This window comes from Rattus norvegicus, chromosome 4 (genome assembly GCF_036323735.1).
Source record: "Rattus norvegicus strain BN/NHsdMcwi chromosome 4, GRCr8, whole genome shotgun sequence".
Lineage (NCBI taxonomy): Eukaryota > Metazoa > Chordata > Mammalia > Rodentia > Muridae > Rattus > Rattus norvegicus.
Window position 1 is genome coordinate 61,064,001 of NC_086022.1, and position 22,495 is coordinate 61,086,495.

General features: G+C 38.1%; 1 protein-coding gene across 13 annotated transcripts in view; it reads left to right on the forward strand.

The window, feature by feature from the left end:
• The window catches only part of Mkln1 (muskelin 1), a 155,976-nt gene that overhangs the window by 124,762 nt on the left and 8,719 nt on the right, over positions 1–22,495 (forward strand). For 11 of the 13 annotated variants that reach the window (XM_063286758.1, XM_063286756.1, XM_063286757.1 and 8 more), the window contains 5 exon segments: positions 2,832–2,979; positions 3,949–4,063; positions 6,056–6,195; positions 11,883–11,985; positions 16,833–16,887. In XM_063286758.1, the coding sequence (XP_063142828.1) occupies positions 2,832–2,979; positions 3,949–4,063; positions 6,056–6,195; positions 11,883–11,985; positions 16,833–16,887 (561 nt within the window). 13 annotated transcript variants of the gene reach the window in all.

Consider the following 22,495-nt stretch of genomic DNA (forward strand, 5'->3'; position numbering starts at 1 on the left):
GTTCTTACATTTTACCTCTGTGTGTGACTCGGGTCTAGGTAGTCACACATAGCAAAGTGTTAAAAGGCATTTAGAAAAACATGCTTTGTCATGACAGTAGAGAGGTGCTAAGGGAGTGTTCTCCATCTCGTGAATGCTTTATGAAAGTGTGTGACACTTAGAGCTCCAGCTGGCAACTTTGAGAAAAGAGGTGTAGGCCAGGAGCTCTGCAGAGTTGGGAGCATAGCACTGTGATTTAGTCTGTGTGCTAAGACAACCTGGAGCTTGTGTGAGTTAGTTAACTCCTCGGACTTTTCTGTCTTGGGTTTAAAAGTATTGTAACAAATAGAGGGCCTGTGGAGAGCTGTTCTTGTCTCACGTTTCTGTAGTAGACAGATTGTTCTTTGTCTGTGTCTTAGCTAAAGAAACTAATGAAGATGTACTTTGGACCATAAAGCAAAATAGAGATGAGATTAAGTTATTAATTAATATAACAGATTTCCTCAGAAATTGAAAGGACTTAAAAATATTAGTTTCTTTGACTCCTTTCTAAGGTTTTTTTTTCTAAGTAAAAATTCTGTCTTCTGCTTATCATGTTGTCAAACCAGGGAAGGGGAAAAGAAACAAATAATATTCAGACTGTCACAATTTCTTATTTTCCCTCTTACTTTTCCTGTTTTATGTTTTAAAGATGCTAACAAAAAGTAGGAAAGATGAAGAATTATCACAATTTTTTAAACAAACCAAAAATTTCAGAATGACAGATAATTGCTGTGTAATTTACTGTTTTCTCAAGTATATTCAGAATCCAGTTTTTAGTTTATTTTTATAAAGGTAGTACTTATAATTAATAAAGCAGGATTCAAACAATAATATAGGATGTTATAGTACAAAGTATTATTACTGAAGTAGTAAACTAACACAGTTTGCTAATTTCTTTATCCAAATTCAACCTAAGAGAAGTAAAAATGAGAATGTGATGGTTTGTATGTGCTTGGCCCAGAGAGTGGCACTATTAGGAGGCGTGGCCTTGTTGGAGGAAGCATGTCATTGTTGGGGTGGGCATTGATATCCTCCTCCTAGCTGTGTAGAAGACAGTCTGCTCTTGGCTTCTTTTGGATGAAGATGAAAACTCTCAGCTCCTCCAGTGCCCATGCCTGCCTGGACACTCCCATCATTCCCACCTTGATGATGATGGGCTGAACCTCTGAACCTATAAGCTAGTCCCAGTTAAATGTTGTCCTTTATAAGAGTTGCCTTGGTCATGGTGTCTGTTCACAACAGTAAAACCCTAAGACAGAGAGGAAAGCGGAGTCTAAGAACTCAGTCTAGGTGACCTAAAGGCTTTATTTCCAAACTACCTTGAATAATTGATTCTTAGCCCATCATTATAGAATAAACACATAGCAGTAGCCCATTCATTGTCCGAATCCAAAGAGAAGCCTTATGCAATGCGGGTGATCAAGGAGTTTAATTTGGGGGTTGGGGATTTAGCTCAGTGGTAGAGCGCTTGCTAGGCCCTGGGTTCAGTCCCCAGCTCCGAAAAAAAGAAAAAAAAAAAAAAGGAGTTTAATTTGGGGCTTACATTTCTAGAGGATTATACCCCATGACTGTCATAGCAGGGAAATGGCAGCAGGGAGCTAAACATGGCACTGGCGCAGGGGCTCAGAGCTTACAACCTCATCCAAAATGGGAAAGCAGAGACAGAGAGGAACTAGGAATGGTGTGGGCTTTTGAAACTTCAAAATCTACCCCCACCCCACTCCTACCCCATCCCCAGGAAAGAGTTCCCCTATTCAAACGTAGGAGACTGTGGGGCCATTCTCATTCAGACCACCAGAGCAGGAGCTCCTGAGGTGCTCAGAGTTGGTGAAAGCAGAAGTGTGCTGGCCTCTGAGCTCACTAGTTCATTTCTTCTCTTCTTCTCTTTCAGTGCCTGCCTTACATTGAAAATACAGAGCCCCTGTATAGGGCTGTGGTCATTGTTGCCTAGGCTCACTCCCTTAGTGCTCTCCCCTAGTGTTTCCCATAAACCCACTGGTGTGGGTTCTAGTCGAGGTTTGGCCTCTGAATCCTCACCTTTATATAATCCAAAGAATATATTGTTCCTTCCCTGAAAAACACTACTGCCTCATAGGTCAACACGAGTAGACACGAAAGGACTCTAGTTGTCTCAAAAAGAGATCAGTAAACTCACAACATATGTGATCAAGACCTCCATCTTAAGTTCTTCCTAAGCTTCCTGAGTGCTAGGATTACAGGGGTGCATGCCACCTTGCCTGCATAAGATGATATTGTATCATGGTTTGGACTTGTGTTTCTCAAGGACTAATGATATTGAGTAGCATTTACTGTGCCTATTGACCACTTCTGTATATTCTTAGAAATGCCTTACCTGTTAAGAATGAGTTATCAATTATTTACCCTGGACACAGGACTTTAAATCTATGACTTGCACATCTTTGTTCCCATTCTGTAGGTTACCTTTCCATTTTTAAAATCATTTTCACCCTTGTTCTGGTGCTCACTCTTGTGCACAAACTCATTTGTGTGTTCCCGCTGTCCTCCTCTCCCCCTCCCTTCCCTCTTTCTATGTGTGTGCATGTGTGTTATGTACTGTTCTACTTTTGACACTGAAAACAAGTAGTGAGCAAAGCAACCTCTGCCTTTATGTTGATTACATTCTAGAGCAAGAGGAAGGCTGTAAACATTGTCTATTGTTTAATTCAAAAAGGTGTGTTAAAAGATAAATACAGTGGGCATATAGAGCAAATTAAAGATACATAATGAGTTAGTTCTAGTCTGCTGATTATTGTAACTATAGCCATCTTAAGTGTTCCTTTCATTTTTAGTTCCAATGACCGGATTCACACAGAGAGCAACTATTGATCCAGAACTGAATGAAATACATGTTTTATCCGGACTTAGCAAAGACAAAGAAAAGAGGGAAGAGAATGTCAGAAATTCATTCTGGATTTATGACATTGTGAGGAATAGCTGGTAAGGACTCTTGTCTGTACTGCAGTCCTAGTGATACATAATGATGTTGGTTTATTTAAAAATGAGAGGAGTGGGAGGCTTGTGTTAATTTGTGATATTGAAAGAATGCTAAATTTTTGTTATTAAATTTTGAGACAGACTTATTATATAGCCCTAGCTGGCCTTGGACTCACAATTTCCTTGCTTCTCCCTGGGATTATAAGTGTGAGCTACCCTACATGGCCTAAAATATTAATACTTTAAAAAAAAGTATTGTAAGTAAAATCAGTACTTATGTACACACCGGTATTAAAAGTGGAATTTTACTCTGTTCACTTTCTGATACTTCCTTTTCTGGAGATTTTAAAGAGTTATATGCTGGTCTAGGTTCTGCCACCAAGTAGCCTATCTAGCTAGTTGAAACTAATGTTCTGTAAACATCTCCATGTCCTAATGCTGGTAAAGGGATAGGTTTGACTTAGCATTTCCAAGCCAAGAGCATCTGGCTAAGCAGAAGCTACGTGTTTTGCTGGGGAAACACAGTTGCAGAAGATCCAGCTCTTGTATTCAGTGACAGAACAGAAACCCTTCCAAGAACAGCTCTATTTTCTATGGCAGTATGCTTGGCAACTGAAAGCTGTTGATTTCTGAGAAAGACATTCTGTTTGCATTCAGAGCAAGAGTGCTTGAGTCTTCTACTGTGAGTACACAGTAAAACACCACATCAGTCTGTTTGTGTGAACAATTCCTGTTTCCCAGTACAAGATAGGTAGTTCTGAAGTGAGCTATTTTGAAAGGTCAGAATTAGTTCTAAAAAGTGTGTGTCCTTTCATGAGAGTTACTGTCTTTGCACTCTGATGTGAACAAGTGTATATTTGTTTCTACTGTTAATTTGGGCATTGGCAGTTGATTTACTGGCTATAGTTGTATAAACAATATGGCTGCTGGTGATCCTCTGAAGTACAGTGACTTAAAAGCAGTGTCTTCCAGGTCTTGTGTCTATAAGAATGATCAAGCTGCAAAAGAGAATCTGAGTAAAAGTCTTCAGGAAGAAGAACCATGTCCAAGGTTTGCCCATCAGCTCGTTTATGATGAATTACACAAGGTATGCTGACCACTCTGATTCTGTACATTTTCAGTGAAATGCAGTCTGAAAGTATCTCTAAATGGGTCTTATTTCTGATTATTTCTAAATGCATGTGAGTGGAAAGTTTTACAGAGGTGGGCATTTAACAGAATATATAGCAGGCATTTAATATTATTTTTAATAGCCCCTCAACACAATAGGGATTGAATTTAGGGCCTTATACATTCTAAGCAAGCACCATGCCTATATATCTGTCTTCCGCCCTGTTTTTAGTTTTTATTTTAATACTGGGTAAGCAGCCTAGGATGCTTTGTACTCTTTGTAGCCCAAGCAAAGCTTAGAATCCTCCTACCTCAGCTTACCAAATACCTAGGACTACAGGACTATCCTACTATCCCCAGTTTTTCCTAAAATTCTTGAAGAGAATTTGTATGGTCCATAATTCTTGGCACTTCTTATGTTATTTGTATTGCTCTATCCCACTCTAGAACAGGGTCTCACTTAGTAGTCTAGGCTGGTTTCAAACTTTAGCTTCTGCCTTAGCCTTCCAAAAGTTGAGATTACAGGTTACACCATAACATTTTCCTATTTTGAAAATTGCCACTGGCGTCTTTATCTCTCTACAGAACAGATATATAACCTGTATTATTGTATATATGTTGTGAATATCTGTCTTAGTTCAGATTTTACTGCTGTGAACAGAACCCATGACCAAGGCAACTTTTATAAGGACATTTAATCGGGTGTGGCTTAGAGGTTCAGGAGTTCAGTCCATTATCATCAAGGTGGGAACATGACAGAGTCCAGGCAGGCATGGTGCAGAAGGCCTGTAGGAGAAGACTGGGTCCCAGGCAGATAGAATGAGGGTCTTTAAGGCCACACCTTCTCCAATAAAGCTATACCTCTTAACAGTGCCACTCCCTGGGCCTAGCAAATCTAAACCATTACAATGTCCAAGTATAAAATACAGTTTTTGCATTTTGAAAGGGAGAAGGCATTAGCTTTTCAATTATATAAGAAGTCATTTCATCTATATATTTCTGGTATAAGTGACCCCTCTCTACCCGCATTGTAAAAATAATTTTTGTGTCATTAAGTGTTCAGAGTAGTTTCTGTAACTATTTTCACTAAAATTTTATGTGTAATTTAGTGACTGGACTCAGATTATCTTGAAGTTTACTTTTGTGTTTCAACTATAGAGGAACTTTTAATGTTTGTGCTGTGTAACTTGAAACCAGAGAAACAGTAACATGAAAAGGAGTACAAGCCATTACTCCTAGAGTTTTCCAACTTTTGAGGTTAATGAAGAATTTTCATTTAATGGGCCAGAAATAATATTTATTTTGTAATATCTCACACATGCTAAGCTAGGACATAGAAATGTTTTCAAATTTTCAGGAAAATGTTTTAATATTTAATATGTTTAGAATAACATTAAACTACTCTAATGTGAAATCGCTACTGGAATTCTTTTACATTTCTTGTTTAGTAGTAGTCAAACAACGGAACAATATTCTGAAAGTTTTAAGTATCATTTACTAGTTGGCATTTAGGTTAAAGCAAAGGAAGATATTAACGTTTTTTATTCTCTTGCCCTTCAATGCTTCTATTAAATATTGTGTCAGAATTATTTTAAATATACTATTTTCTAGTTTGATCAATAATTAACTGGATAACCCTTTCATTTGGAGTTATCCAAAAACTATGTTCGATTAGTTTATTCCTACATTGGCTTTTCTTTTATCTTCCATTATCACTATAATTATGATAGTATGATTTTAATACAAATGTACGTTAGGAAAATGCTTTAGAGTAGAATGAAAATGGAGAAAAATCATGGGAAATCTTTGGTAATAATTTAAAAGATTGTCAAATGAATAAGGCAAAGAGTTAACTATTATGTAGTCCTGGTAAAATAAATTTTATTAAGACCTTTGTAGTCTTTAGAGTGTGTATGTGTTCTTTAAATTCTGGTTTGTTGTCTGTGTGTGTTTCTTTCTTTTTTTATAGGTTCATTATTTATTTGGTGGGAATCCAGGAAAGTCTTGCTCTCCAAAGATGAGACTAGATGACTTCTGGTCGCTGAAGTTGTGCAGACCTTCGAAGGACTACTTACTGAGGCATTGCAAGTACCTCATCAGGAAGCACAGGTATAAATGCAACTCACTGAGTTGGGCAAGGTTGCTCTCACCTTTGATACTAGTACTCAGGAGGCAGAGGCAGACGGAGCTCTGTGAGGTCAAGACCTGCATGACCTACATAGTCAGTTCTAGGATAGAACTACATAGTGAGACCCTGTCTGTAAAGAATTTCTTTTAAAACTAAAAGACTTTAATTAGCACTGTTAGTTACTCTTCATGTGATCTAGCTGTGGGATGCAGGTCTCTTGCTGTGATTGTCAAGTTCTCTAAAGGTCCTGGGTTTTATAAATGTCTGTTCTTACTTTTTGCTTTTTTCTTTCAAAGGAAGATACAAAGTAAGGATACATACAGGTGCTAATTTTTTTTAAGAAAACAAGTGAAATTTTGTAAGCGTTAGTAGACAAAAATGTCATCAATTGTCAAATTACTAGAAAATTGTGTGACTGGTTAGACATGATTTATTCTAATTTATCAAGTCACTAAAATTATAGAAATGTACTTGTTTGGGTTACTGACAGTCTTACGTGCTAATAAAAACTGGTAGTTTAGAAGGTTATCATTTATTTATTACTATATGTTAGTGTCTGATTCTTAGTCTCATAACTAGATAATGGAGTAAAAACTGCCATTGTCATTATTTTGTCAAACTAGAAAACTGAGGGAATTTTTAAATTTTTAAACTCATAAGGTCACTCAGCTGAACTGGTAAAGTGAGGGTTTGATCCTGACCGTTCTGGCTACAGAGAACTCCATGTAACTACTTTGCATGTGGTATGTATGGGGGTATGCATATATATACATATGTGTGCATTTATGTTTATCACATGTATTTATGTATTAGATTTTATGTAGAGTATAAGTACCTAAAATGTCTGTATGTGTATAAAGCAAGCCTGTGCCTTTTTAAACTGTGCTTACTTACCTTTCCCAGCTTTCACAAGGGTTATTTAGAGAAACTAATGAAGAAGCTACTGTGAGGCATCCATCTTTGTAAATAAACAAGTTTATTTCCTGTAGAATCTAAAAGGAGGAAGTATGACTTTCATAGGCAGTATGACTAGGAATGAACTATTAATAAGGTTTAAACAGTAAGGCATTTTTGAGCTAGCTGGAACAACTGGTATGTGGAAAGTTAAGGTTAGCTTTTAAAAGACTTCTAATGCAGCCCAGAGAAGCAATTCAGGCCTTTAATCCCTGCACTTAGCAAGCAAAGTCAGGAGGATCTATGTGAGTTCAAGGCCAGCCTGGAATATATATATATATATGCATACACACAAAAAGAATAAGTAAAGTTCTTTTAAGATTTATTTATTTTATGTATATGAGTACACTGTAGCTGTCCTCAGTCAGACACACCAGAAGAGGGCATCAGACCCCATTACAGACAGTTGTGGGCCACTATGTGGTTGCTGGGAATTGAACTCAGAGCCTCTGGAAGAGCAGTCAGTGCTTTTAACTACTGAACAATCTCTCTAGCCCATAAGCAGACCTTTAAAAGACAAAAATAAATATGTATTCGAGGTTCTTTTTCCAATATTAGCCGTTAGCCATCGAAACAAATGCCAAAAGTTACCATAAGAAAGGACTGAGACAGCCTGTTCTGTATTTTTATGTCACTACTACTGCTCTAAGTAATGAAACTGCATACATGGTAGACCTTTAAACACTAAATTCTGTTTCAAGGGCTTTTGTGGGTTAAGTGTTGAGATGAATTAGCCATTCAGCTAGACTGACTCCAGAGATCCTTCCTGTCTCCACCTCCTGTCAAGTGTGAACTGCCACTTCAGGCTTTTGACATGGGTTCTGGAGCTCTGGACTCAGGACCCCATGCTCGCTCAGTAAGCACTTTACCTCCCCTGCCTTTCCTTTAGGTTTTAATGAAGCAAGTAATGCCTGAAAACAGTATTTGATAGTTGGTTATAGCCTTTACATTTTTACTACATATAGACTTTATTTAACTGAAAATTAGGAGTCTTATTCTCTTGAGTCAATGAGTGACATACCATAAACAGTATTAATATGCTAACAAGTACCAATCATGTAATGCTGTATGGTATTCTGTTTTGTATGTAATGGACTGGTCTCCTCTTATTAGAATCTTTGGATTACATCAACTTATTAGATGTCTTAGCTAATGCTGTAATATTATTATAAATTATATTCCAAAAATACAAATGATATAAATGATGGGTTAGCAAAGTGTTCTCCAGAGAGTTACTTTTTATTTCTTCTAGAAATACATGCATAGATCATTCATTTTCCCGTGCCAGCCTAAATTTTTTTAATTGTTATTGTTTATTTTCCTTCTTTAAAGATATTCTGGGTCAGGGTTATAGCTCAGTGGTAGAATACTTTTCCTAGCCATAGCTTTGGTTCTTAGCATTGCAAAATAACTATAACACCTCCTCGCTCCCCACTCCTGAGACAGGGTTTCTCTGCATGGCCCTCACTGACTTGGAACTCACTCTGTAGACCTGAGTGCTGGGATAGAAGGCATATACCATTACTACCCAGTGACTATAACACTTTCGATGGGCAGGTAGGATCATAGTTTATAAGAAGAAATGTGTAGTCAAGTCCAAAAGAGAATAAAAATGGATTAAAAAGTAAAGGATCCTTTGAACTTTTTTCCCTTCTTTATTTTATTTATTTATTCACTTTACATCCCAATCGTAGCCCCCTCCTCTCCTCCCACCCACAACCCACCAACTTTTTTTAATGACATGCTGTTTCTTTTTCTCTTTTAAATGATTTATTTATTCTTAGTTTATGTGCATTGGTGTTTTGCCTGCATGTATGTCTGTGTGAGGGTATTGGATCCACTGGAACTAGGGTTGGGAGCTGCCATATGGGTGATGGGGATTGAACTTAGATCCTCTGGAACTGCAACCAGTGCTTTTTTCACTTGCAGCCCTCTCTCCAGTCCTGGATCCTCTAAATTTTTAAATATGTGGCAGAAGACTACCAGACCGTCAGAGTATCAGATCAATTCATAAAGTAACTAAAATTAAAAGACAACAAGTTTATGACCAGGAGTTTACTCCAGTGGGGCAAGAACTGCTGACTCATCTCAGAACTTGAACCACTGAAGTCTTGAGATAGAATGTAGAGTATATAAAGGCCCACCAGTCATGTACTCTTAGAGTAGAACTGGATATAGTAATAGAGTAACATAGCACATACGATCTCACCCTTTCTGACAGTCACTTTTGGCATTTGTTCCAGTAGCTAGTGTCTACTGTTAGTTAGAAAAGGTCCTGGAATACATACTCACTTGGTCTTCTTAAAATTTACTTCCTTTCTTTCTATCTGTCTCTCTATATCAATCCATCTATATCTATCTATCCCCTCTCTCTCTCTCCCTCCCTCCCTCCCTCCCTCCCTCCCTCTATCTATGCATGCTGGTTATTGAATCCAGACCCTGTGCATGCCAGACAAGCATTCTACCACTGAGTTACATCTCAATATAATACACATTATTTTTTTTATACTCTTTTGTACTAAATTGCTTACCTTGATTTTCTGGAGACTGCCTTCTCAGTTGTGGATTGGTCAGCCACATAGAGCCTTTAGAAGCATTAGTAAAGCCATTCATTTGAAAAATACTTTTTTGAGCACCTGTGTGTGGCAGACATGGGCCTGGTCTCTGAGAATATATCAGTGAAGAAAAAAATTCCTACCCTCAAGTTTCCTCTCATATAAATGGAGCCTAACAGTAAGTATATGCTAGGTTGTAAGAATAGGATTAAAACAAAATATAACGAAAGATGCCATGTCTACTTACAAGGGAGCTGAGGGTGTTATTTTCAGTAAAAATACGTGATTTTTTTAAAAAAACAGTTCTACCCAAAGGCTTAAGAAAATAACCACTTAAGGTGGAAATGTTCTAGCCAGGTGATTCAGGGCTCTGGGGTTAAAGGTGTGTTCGTGGTGCTTACATTAGTTGAGGAGGACTGTGTGTAGAGTGTAATCAAAGTAACAGATCAGAGGGACAGATTGTGAAAGGCTCCAGCTCTTATCTGAGGAAATAGGGGTTAGAAACTTTCAACAATGAGTGATACGTTCAGACTTACCAAAAACGGGGTAAAAGGTCATTGAGGAGTCTTCAAAAACAGTAGGCTTCTGCATTGGGAAAGCTAAGTCCAATTTGGGAAGCTTTTGTGTGCTTTGGAAGTCCTCTGTAAGCATTTCAAGAAATACCTGGACCTAACCTTACTTTATTCAGCCATCGGCAGAGAGTTTACAGAATGAAAAGAGCAGAGTGATGTTTGGTGTTATCTGGAGGCACACTACAGGGCAGGCTGAGATGCACCCCAAGGTTCTGGGTGAGCACCAGAGGTTCTACAAATAGAGGTTTTGGACATTTTTGTATGGATGTGAGACAAAGAGGTATCAAGGAGCATTCAGATGGATAATAGAAGGCCCACTTTAAACATTTGAAAATGTGGACCTTCTGCTAAACTTTTGCCAAATTTAAGTTTACTATATTACATATAGAAACTTGTTTCTATAAAGTGGCTAACACACTTTGATAGAAATAACATATTAATTAGACAGTCTTTGATTATATGAACATCTTACTACTAAGATGACTTTTTGTTTTTCTTGGGGAAAGTTGTTCTATTTAGATAAAGTGTAGATTTTGAGGAAATGAAGAATCTTGTGAAGCAATTGGCTTTTCATATAATATTCAGCTTCTAAAATTGATGATATGTGTGTAAAAAGGAGCAAGACTTCTTATAGTATTAAAATTATATTTAGCAATAGAGAAGAATTGTTGACTAAGCATAGTTCTAGACTGCAGAAACCAATTTTGGAAGCACTGTTTACTGGTTAAGAGGAGCCGAAAGTGGAAACAACAAAGCCCACAAACAAGAGGGAAGATGGAGCTTTTGGGGCACTCATTTCCTTAATGAACTTAATAGAATGCAAAGTAAATGTGGGTTTATGTCACATTGCAGAGGATCGCGGTATTCATCGGGTACCTCAGTTAAAACTGTTATTTTCGCAGAAGCCCAGGTGTAAAGGCCCCTTCTCTGCTCAGTGAGGCCAGATGAAGAGTTGTGTGTTATGCTGCATCCCGTGGCTTTATTGTTTGCCTCATTGTCTCCTACTGTTCAGCTGGCTGCTTCTGAGCTTGATTTCTCTAGTGCCTCAGAGCCTAGGTACATAGAGTCTTGAGTCCAAGGAAGCAATTTTAGTCTCTAACCACTTGGTTTTGATGTGACGCCTTGTGGTCTTTTAAAGTTATTGTGTGAGTATGTATGCATACTTACATGTGTGTGCACACTACAGTATGTGTGTGGAGGCTAGAGAAGTCTTAGAAGGCTTAGGGAAGTCAGTTGTGAGGAGTGAACTCCCCTCAGCGTCAGTAACAGAGATGGTAAAGACTCTGCCTACTGAGGCGTCTTGCCAGCCTTCACACGTTCCACAGGGAAAGCCTGTTCATAGGAAAAGATAGGAAGCTCTGTCACGGACGTCCCCACAGCACAGCTGTGTCTGTGCCACAGAGCGTTTCTATTGCCTCTACAGAGCCGACATCTGTGCTGTGCATGGGAGGCTTCCTCTCTGGGTGCTGGAACACAGTGTTTTAGACACCCAGACGAGTTCATCTCTAAGCAGTGAGCCTTTCTGCAAGCCTTAAAGGCATTTCTTACAACTCAAAGTAATCGTTTCCCTTGTTTTGTATTTTCTAGGTTTGAAGAAAAGGCCCAGATGGATCCCCTTAGTGCTCTGAAGTATTTACAGAATGATCTTTATATAACTGTGGATCATTCGGACCCAGAAGAGACAAAAGAGGTAAAGAAAAATAGATAAAATTCAGAAATAGAATATTCTTTTAAATGTTTTTAAAACTATGAAGAAACTATGATGCACTGCTCTTAAGGGTGCTCAGTTGGATGAAATAAAAGTGAACAGCTGTAGTGTTAAATGCCTACACTCCAGCATTGGGAAAGTTGAGGCAGGAGGATCAGTCGCTAATTAAAGGCTAGTCAAACTGACAAGGTGTCTCATAATATCATCCATCTGAGGAGAAAGACAGAAATTGAACAGGCACTTTTGATTCATTCAAAAATAATTTTTAGTATAAAATTTCAAATTAGATGTTAGTTCAGTATTTATGGAGAAAAAATTTTAAAGTCTAGGTTTTATACATCATCATGAAATGCTTTTCTGTTGAAGTTCAAGATCTTTCAAGAAAGAGGAATTAAACTTCCCTTGTTTGTATGGAGAAAGTAGAGAGAAAAAGAGGTTTAGCAGGTTTGTAATATTTGCAGTGTTGATATTTATAAGAAGGTTCTAGCAGTATAACCTGACTATAACCTAATAATTTCCTTCAACTAATTCCTAAGCTTGAAAAATGACTCAGGATTTTGTTCCATGAAATCTCGAGATTTCTGTCTTACAGGCATATTTGCCTGTCTGCTGTGTGAACATGTCTTCAGCAGATCTTAGTCTCTCTTTCCAGCAGCCTCAGAGATAGATCTCTGTCCCTTTGCTTGCCATTTTTGTTCATTTCAGCAGCATCCTAACTGCGTCCATTTTGCCTTGCAACTGGCAGTGGAGTGGATGAGCTGCAGCTTTGCTCCTTAACCTGTTCCTTGTTCAGTGCTGCCTCACTTTGGCTCATGACTGCGATATCAAGCACTTTTCTTTCTTCAGTATTAACATGGATTTGGTTCAATGTCAGATTCTTGCAGGCAGCAGTATCATTGTGTTTTTAAGGCAATAAAGCCTGCATATCTTCCTCACAAGAACAGAGGGGCTGCTCTCTCCAACCTGCTGTGAGAATAAGTTCTGACTTTCTCACTTGGATTGGTTATAGTCCTCACTGGCTGTAGAATTAACAAACTACAATTTAGAACGCTCAATTTGGTGACAGGAAGTTGCTTTTCTTTGAGTGTTTGCCTGATTCATATCTTTTGAAATATGGGAAATTATTATAGTTTTGCTGAGGAAGAGTAAGTTTGGTTTAATCTGCTATGATTTATTATACCATGTAGTTATGAGAATACATCAATAAACATTTTTGTTACACCAAGCATTTGAGAGTTCTAAGTAGATTTCCTTGTGTTTTCTTCATGTTCTATATAAAATGACCATAACTAGACACATGCATTTTCTCCTTATTTTTAAAAAACCAGACCAAAACAATACTTCAGAGTAAATAATTTCAGCCGTGGGAGCTGTAAGTAGGTCAAATAAAGCATTTTGTTTTTAGAATTGGTGGGGAGAAATCAGAACAGGGAGCTTTTGTAAATTCAAACATAGGCATTTTAAAGTATTGATAGTCAGCTCTAATATTTTGTGAATTATAATATTTTATGATATAGGTTACCATTGCTTTGTCTAAAAGCTTAAGCAAGAGTTCTTTAGCCCTAGAAGGTAGTAAGACGGTATGTGCTTGTGAACATCAGAACTGTCCCTTAACTTCACACTATACCCTCACGCTCTGTTCTGTTTGTGTGTATAACGAAACACAAGAAACTTGATGCTGGGAATGGTGGGTCTAGAAGACCATAATGTAGTTTCAAAGTGGAGAATCAGGTTTAACTTTTAAACTACCTTATAATCCAAAAATCTGAGTTATTTTTTCCCTGTGTATATGTTTTATGTTTTACACATTTTCTCATTTTTAATTTCTCATTAACCAGAAGTATCTTATGTATTGAGTAGATGTGGCTATTATCGTAATCATCATTGTTTTATACCTAGTATAATATACCTATACCTAGGCAGTGACTATTGCCTACAGTTGTAAATCAAAACCTGGTTCTTTGTTTCCTTCAGTCTCTAGAATGTTGGTTCTGAATTGGTGATTAACTTGCAATAAGTGTATAAAAATTATATTGATTCTATGCTTTTGTAAGTCTCAGAATCCTGTTTTTTGTTTTTTGGGTTTTTTTTTTAAACTAATAAAATGGAGTAGTTAAAAAACAACCACCAAAAACAAGAACCAAACAAACAAAAATCACAAAAAAGAAACGGGATCAACTGGTGCGAGAGGACCTGTGTGTGTGTGTGTGTGTGTGTGTGTGTGTGTGTGTGTGTGTGTGTGTGTGTATAATGTATATATACATTATATACATGTATGAAAACATTATGATGAAACATATTATATGTAATTAATATGATAATATAAATGATGTATTTTTTCCTAGAACAGGTTTGAGGTAAAAAATGCCAAAATCAAGCCTGCCATTTTTCAAAAGGACATTATAATAAAAGAGTGGGAAAAAACAAGTTTTCAACTACTAGACCACATTTTGTACTAATTATACAATTCTTCTCTTATGTTCCCAAAATATTACTCTCATTCATTTAATAGCTGTGTTGATTCCTTACACAATGCCAGGCATTCTTGGAGTAGGAAATATATTTATAAACAGAACAAGATCCTAGTTCAGAAGGTGCTGACATCCTATAAACATATCAACTAAGCAAATTACATACTTCATTATAATTTGGTTGGCAGTATGGAAGGATAATGTTACAAGAAGGGTACAGGAGCAGTGTAGAGCTCACACCTGAGATCTCAGCACTTGAGATGTGCAGGCAGGAGAATATGACAGTCCAGGTCATTCTCAGCAACATTGTGCATTCAAACCCTGCCTGGGCGACATAAGACCCTGTGTGAAAAGTCTGTGGAAGGGTTCATAGTTTATAAGGGTAAGAACTGGGGTAGTTGAAGTCTAAAATGAGCTCATCATATTAGGCCTCAATAGAAATTAGATTTGCACAAAGACTTGAAAGATGTAAGGGAGTTCTCTGAAGACAATTCCCGACAGCGGAGGAGGTCCAGAGGTCCAGGGGAGTATGGGGCATCTGGGCATAGTTAGGACAATGGCGAGGAGCCCTTGCTAACTGGAGTGGAGAAGTGAGGATGAAAGAAGTGTGATATGGGGCACACACAGCGATTGGGAAAGCAGACTGTGAATGGCTTCACACGCCTGCTTAGAATATTTCAGCTTTTACTTTGACTAAGGAATTAATTCAGATATGGTGCACAGGAATGGTAAGACTGCTGTATTTTAATTAGACCACTCTGACTACTGTATTGAGGAAAGACTAAAAGGGAGCCAGGATAGAGCCAGGAAGACCCATGAGAGAGGTAGCAGAAACCCAAATGAATTATGTCGTTCAGATCACAGGAGCAGCAGGAGAGCGGGAAGAAGTAAAAAGAGATCAGCAACATAAAGGTAGAATGGACACAGGAAGACGCTAGTGTAATTTAAAAGGAGTGAGTTGAAAGTTTTAACCTGAAAAGGTAGAATTATCATCAGCTGAATAAGGGAAGCTGTGGCACAGCTTGTGGTCCTGAGGTAGAGGGTTCCTGACTGAAATACGAGCCTAATTTGCATACGGCCATCTCGAAGTGTTTAGGTGCCAGTTAGTCATTTGAGAAACTTGAGAACGAGGTCTGTGATACGAGTTGGTATTGGTTGAAATGATAGTAGTAGTACATATCAGTTCAGTGTACTGTGTCCGTTTGTAAACGACCTCTGGAACTTCCCATAAGGAATCAGTGAAGTTCACTTTTCAATTTAGGAGTTAGAAAAGAAGAAAAACTCAAGGTAAAATAGAACATTAGTGAAGTAGAAAACATGCTATAAAAAATAAAGTACAACTGTGATGTGGTTCTTTGAAAAGCTAAAATGGATAACCTCTTAAGATTCATGAAGAAAACATAAACTGTCAACATTACATGGAAAAGTGAAGTCATTAGAAGCCCAGCAGTATGAAGAAAGTAGCAAAAAGATACAGTCAAAAATGTTGTCAGCACACTGAGGAACTGGGCAGACTCCTTAGAACATGTAATTTATCAAAACTCGCATTAGAAGAAATGAGATCTTAAAGAATTCTACAATTGTTACTTAGTTATATTTGCAATAAAAACTGTTTTGGCACAATACTTCAGCCTCGGTGTCTCTGTAAGTACTTTAATTAATCATTTTAGAAACATTAAAATTCTATATAAGTTCTCAGAAATTAGATGAAGATAATTCCTAAATCTTTGGGTGAATCCAGCGAAATTCTGCTGTGAGAGTGAAGCAAAGTATACAGACTGGGACTGGAAAGATTACTTTCCACCAGTCTGTCTTCAGAGGACCTGGGTTCAATTTGAGGCAGCCACATGGTGGCTCACAGTCATCTGTGACTCCAGTTCCAGGGCATCCGGCATCCGGCATCCTCATCTGCCCTCCATGGGCACCAGAGAGACTTGCAACCAAAACATTCATATGCATAAAATAGTAAAAATAATTTAAAAAAAGTTAAGTTTGAAATATTGTCCCATTTTGGACTTCTGAAAGGCAGTGTATAAACATTATATGACAATTTAAAGGTATCCAAGCTAATTGAGCTAGGAGGAGTGTGAGTTCAAGGATAGTCTGGGCAATACTGTGAAAACTTTGTTTCAAAAAATAAAAAATGAAGACGAGAAAACAGCATGTTTTTTAATCTAAATATAGTGAGGTTTGTTTGTTTTTGTTTTCCAATATTTGGTGATTAGATCTGTACAATTATATGCATAAAAACAGGCTAATGATAATGAAAAGCCTCAGAAGTTGTTTCTCTTAAGTGTGCTAGCTGGCTAATTTCCTCGTTTTTGTTTCTGTTTTTGTTTTTGTTTTTGTTGTTTACAGTTTCAACTCCTAGCCTCAGCCCTGTTCAAATCTGGCTCAGATTTCACAGCTCTAGGTAAGTGTGCCAGCAGTCTGTCTTTTCACACTAACATTTGGTTGGGTTTGGGTCTCTTGTGTGGAACATTAGGTGAGACACATATCCAAACAAGCGCACACATTGTTTCATGGCTGCTCAGAGGAACCATTGGTCAGCTCCTGCTTGCAGTTCGCAGTTGACATGATGCAGCAGATGGCAGCAGAAGCGTGGTCAAAACCGTGATCTCTGCCGCACTGCCTGTTTCTTCTTGTTCTTTGGGGAGTTGTGTTGTGTCAGGAATTGGTAAATGGGGTGGGGAACGAAATGTTTTGAAAGTAAAAAAAGTATATATCTTTTTTTTTTTAATGAAAAGTGTTACTTGTTGATAAATTAATTCCTCAAGTTCCCTTTACATTTTCCCCCTCAGGAAGTAGTCTCCATTAAGAAATATTCTTACTCAGTATTAACGAGTTACTTGGAAAGAATGTTGGTGCTAGGGATTGAATGGTATTAATGAATGATGAACTAAAGTTCTAGAATCCCAGTAGTAAAAGAAAAGATTGCAAGAATTTGAAAATTACACGAAGTCAAGTAGCCTTTGCACAGGTACACTGTCAACATAATAAACAGCTTATAGACTCTTTGGAAATCTTTGCCAGCTACACTTCAGGCAGTTAGTGTTCTCTGCCTGTACCCTTGAGTCTGCAGAGTCTCCCTTCTGTTCTCTTACTCTCCATCTCCCTTCTTGAGGCCTCTTTTGTCTTCTCTCACTGTTCCTTTCTAGCTTTCTGACATCTTCTCCATCAATAAACACATGAAAAAAAGCTATGAAATTTCAGTACACATAACAGAAACCTAATAAGTTAATTAATTAAGCCAACCAATAACTGGGCTAAAGAGCTGAACAGACAGTTTTCGAAAGCAGACATGCAAATGGCCAGTGAGTGGTTTTGAAAGTTTCTGATATAGCTAGTTATCAGACAAGTACATGCAAATGAGAAATACTTTGAGACTCCACTGTAGTCTTTGAGACTTCACTGTAGTCTTCAGAATGGCTGTTCTTCAGGAGATATGATACCAAACTCTGGCAAAGGACATAGGGAAAGAGGATCCCTTTTTCAGTATTGGTGGGGGGTGTAAACTGCTACAGCAACTATGGAAACCGATGTGGTAGTTTCTTAAAAGCTAAAAGTACAAGTATGATATGATCCAGCTACATCATTTCTGGGTGTGAACCCAAAGGACTCTATCCCACCCTAGAAATACACATCTTTATTCATTGCTGTTCTGTTCAGAAGGAAATAGAACCACCTTAAATGTCTGTCAGCAGATGAGTAGATAATGACAGTGTGGTGCATGCACACACACAATATTAGTCATCCATCAACAAAAGTGAAATTTGCAGTAAAATGGGTGGAACCAGAAAATGGTACACTAAGAGAGGTCACTCAAACTCAGAGAGACAAGCACTACGTGTGTCACACACAGATCCTAGCTTGTAAATTTAATGTGTTTATTGATGGAGAAGATGCCAGAAAGCTAGAAAGGAGCAGTGAGAGAAGACAAAAGAGGCCTCAAGAAGGGAGATGGAGAGTAAGAGAACAGAAGGGAGACTCTGCAGAATCCAGGGTACAGGCAGAGAACACAGGCAAGAGATGCACAGGAAAAAAAAAAAAAGAGAGAGAGAGATGCACAGGAGGACTGAACAGGCAGAGAGGATCAGGTAAGCTAGGAATGCATGAGAACACCAAGAGGAAACCTGTTACTTTGTGTACTGATTTAAAAGTTAAAGTACACACAGCAGCTAAAGTAGGCTATCATAAAAAGAAGTCTCGGATTCTATAGAAGTTTCAGAAACCAGAGCTTTATGCTGGTGAGTTTTCAAGACTGTTTTTATTAGGACAGCTCACGATAGGCAGCTTCAGTCTTTGCCACATTGTACTTGTTTAGTTCTACACTGGTCTAGGACTAAAGTTTCTTTTGCCTCAAAGACTAATCTTTGAGACATGAGAAATTGTAGCTCTGAAGTTTGCATTGTGAAATATAATTGTATGTGAGTGCATACTAATCCACTTGATGCCGTGCTGTTAGTATTTTCCCAAGAGTTGTGAGTAGTGTGCATAATACACATATTGCTCTCCATTCGGAATCAGGTGACTCCTGGATAGTGTTAGTTTACTTTTTTTTTTTTTTTTTTTTTTTTTGGTTCTTTTTTTCGGAGCTGAGGACCGAACCCAGGGCCTTACGCTTCCTAGGCAAGCGCTCTACCACTGAGCTAAATTTCCAACCCCACTTTTTTTTTTTAAGATGTATTCATTTATTTTATATATATATGTATATATATATATATTTATATATGTACACTGTAGCTGTCTTCAGACACACCAGAAGAGGGCATCATATCTCTTTACAGATGGTTGTGAGCCACCATGTGGTTGCTGGGAATTGAACTCATGACCTCTGGAAGAGCAGTCAGGTGCTCTTAACTGCTGAGCCATCTCTCCAGCCCGTTAGTTTACTTTTTAAATTGGTGGTTCTTTTTTTTTTTTTTTCCCCTAAAAGTAGATGATTTCCAGAAGAAAAAAGAGCATCTCTATATGATTCTAGTGCTATTGCCTGGGATGAGAAAGATAGCAGTGTTGTTGGGATTTTGCCCAGCTTTTTCTGTAGCAAGTAGTTGAGGCATCTCTAACAATTAAGGTAACCCTCGTCTCCACTTCTCACTCTAGATCAGAATAGTGTGAGAGAATTCTGATAAGATAAGAAAGTAAAAGAAGAAGATGGAAAACTGTCAGTCCCTAACCCCAGAGTATGCAGGACTCCACAGGCTAAATTAGCAAGCACTGTGAGACATCAGTGCACTGGATGTGAGACATCAGTACACTGGGTGTGTCTTTAGGCTATAAAACATTGCAGCCCTGTCATGATGAAAAACTAGGAGAAACATAAACATTGCTGGAAAGCTCCTGCCTTTCCTAATTGTATCCTTTGAAGCAGACATTGTGGTACCCAATCGTGACTCTGCCACTCGTTTCAAAGCATCTGTGCTTAATATGTACAGATAGCACAGCCCAGAGCCGTTATTTTTATTTATTGATGGGCAGCACTAAACTGTCTTTGGCTAATGTTTAGCCATTAAGACAAGAATTTGACAGTGATTAAATAGCTTAGGGTTGTGTCAGCAAATATTTTTACCATTTAGCTTAATTCCTTTCTCCCGTTTTCTACCCTGCTCCCTGCCAGAGAACATATTTTGTCAAGAACGGTTTGTTTTTCTTGGAGTATAGATGGCTTATTCCTAATAGATCCTCTCCTCTTTAGCGCAGTCGCTGTCTTCTCATGGTTAGTAAGAGCAATGGAAGTGAGAAATGATAAGGAGCAACAGACTTGGCTTTCCCAGTATTCATGTGGGTTCAGGCTTTGTATTGTGTCAGTGAGTGTCCTGGATTCTTGCCTGTAAATGTCACTTTTATTTCCTCAGAAAAAGTGAGATGAGAACTGTAACCAAGCTGTGCAAATACATGGCTTAGTCTGAACCCAGACTGTTTCCTTCTTTGTTCTATCTCTAAGCCTAGGCCTAGAAGTTTCTAGCCTCCATACAATCTCATCTTCCAAGCTGACTGATTCAACCTGGCTTTTCTTAGCTTCTGACTGCATTGCTCTGCTTGGCCACATGCTGACTCTAGCAATCTGCTCTAATCTTCTGGCTCCTTCTCACTCCGGCTCATTCTGTCTTCATGTGTCTAGCTTGTGCTCTCTGTTACCTGTCTCTGTAAAACTGTTCAGTAATATGGACACACAACACACCACACACTGCATTACCTTTGTTCCCTCTCCTCTGCTCTAAAGTAGCCTTTTCTTCTTGTCTTTTCTTGTGCAGGTTGGGCATATTCTTTCTCTGACTCGTTCTGTCAAATCTTTTTTCATTCATTTCTTTGCCTATCAATTAGACGTCTGTTACAGTTTTTACTACAACAGATGTCCTTTCAAACATAGCTGCTTCCTTATACAAACTAACCCTAGAGGTGTGTACTAAGGGCATGTCTGCATTCTGGCTGGATTCTATCTTTGGATATGATCCCTTGGCAGAGCAGCCATGTTGCTGGATTAAAATTCCTCTACACCTGTAAAAGGAAAATACTAAGTATTAAGTGTAAGGTCCTGCTCTACCTGTATCTTTACCCAACACTACATTGTAAAGAGACCTGTTGATATGTTTGATTCTGATTATTCAAAGTAATTATGTTTTATAATCTACAGGGACAATAAATTAGTGAAGGCAAGTCATCACCACTCTTGTGGGAAATTCAGAGGTTTCTGCAAGCCTCTCCAACAGACTATTGCATACATTGATTTCTTAGTATTTCTATTTAATGCCTCCTTGTTTAGTATACATTATTTGTTAACATTGAACTCATGGTTAGGAGGACCAACGCCCTTACTAGAATGAAGCTCGTGTAACCTGTTCTCTCTGAAGGGCATATCATACCTTCCTACTCTTAGAAACCCTAGACAGCACTAGCCTGCAACTCAAGCACATTGAATGGTGAGATCACCATCAAACATCACAGAATATGAAAAAACTGTGCCTCCAAGCAGAGTAAAGTGACACCTATATATGCTTGAGACCTGAAACAAGAAGGCAGACTTTAGTTGGAATGTGCTTCTAGAACTCAACTCTTCTGCTATTCTGCACTTGTCTATAAATATTTGCAGAAGTGCACAAGTCTTGGTTGTGGAATTACAAATAAATTTCAATGATAAATGATGACTTCATAAATATGAAGTTTTTAAATAATGAAGATTTTCTATAAATGTGCATATATAAACACATGGTTTTTAATAGGCTGGTTTTGTTACATACTGTAAAAACATACTCTGTAGCATATTTTATTTAATTGTGTGGCTTTGAAATATTTTTATGAAACTGCTAAATCTGCTCTTGTCCTTATGAAGGGTTGGATACTAGGGACCCTTCATAGTTGAACAGTTCATCTGATGGTAGTGTAAGGGTAGTGTAAGTTTTGATTTTTTTATTGGTAAATAATGTTGAAAGTCAAGATACTTTTTTTTTGTTTGTTTTTTGGGGTTTTTTTTTTGTTTTGTTTTGTTTTGTTTTGTTTTTTGTTTTTCGGAGCTGGGGACCGAACCCAGGGCCTTGCGGTTGCTAGGCAAGCGCTCTACCACTGAGCCAAATCCCCAACCCCGAAAGTCAAGATACTTTTGAGGACTAAATGAGCATATCACATTGCCCTACACACTCAGTAAATGCAATATGAGTAAGTAGATGGACTTTAGAGTCTTCCTCTCCCACTGTCTGACAAACCTCATTAAACAGCTAAATTTCTTAAGTGATTCTAAGAATGCATTATATATGTACAGCCTAGAAATGATAACGTTGGCTGTTAGTGTAACTGATTTTGTACTGCTCAAGTTATTTACTACTACAAAGAATCATGGCCCCTTGGGAAAATAACTGACTCTGGAGTAGTGTTAGGAATAAGATTGAGCCTTTCAGCTGCAGCAGCCATCTTCCAGTAACTCATCAAAATGGCAAACACAAAGGGAAAGGAGGAGAGGCACTCAGTACATGTTCTCGAGGCCTTTTAGGAAACATGGAGTTGTTCTTTGGCATCATACATGAGAA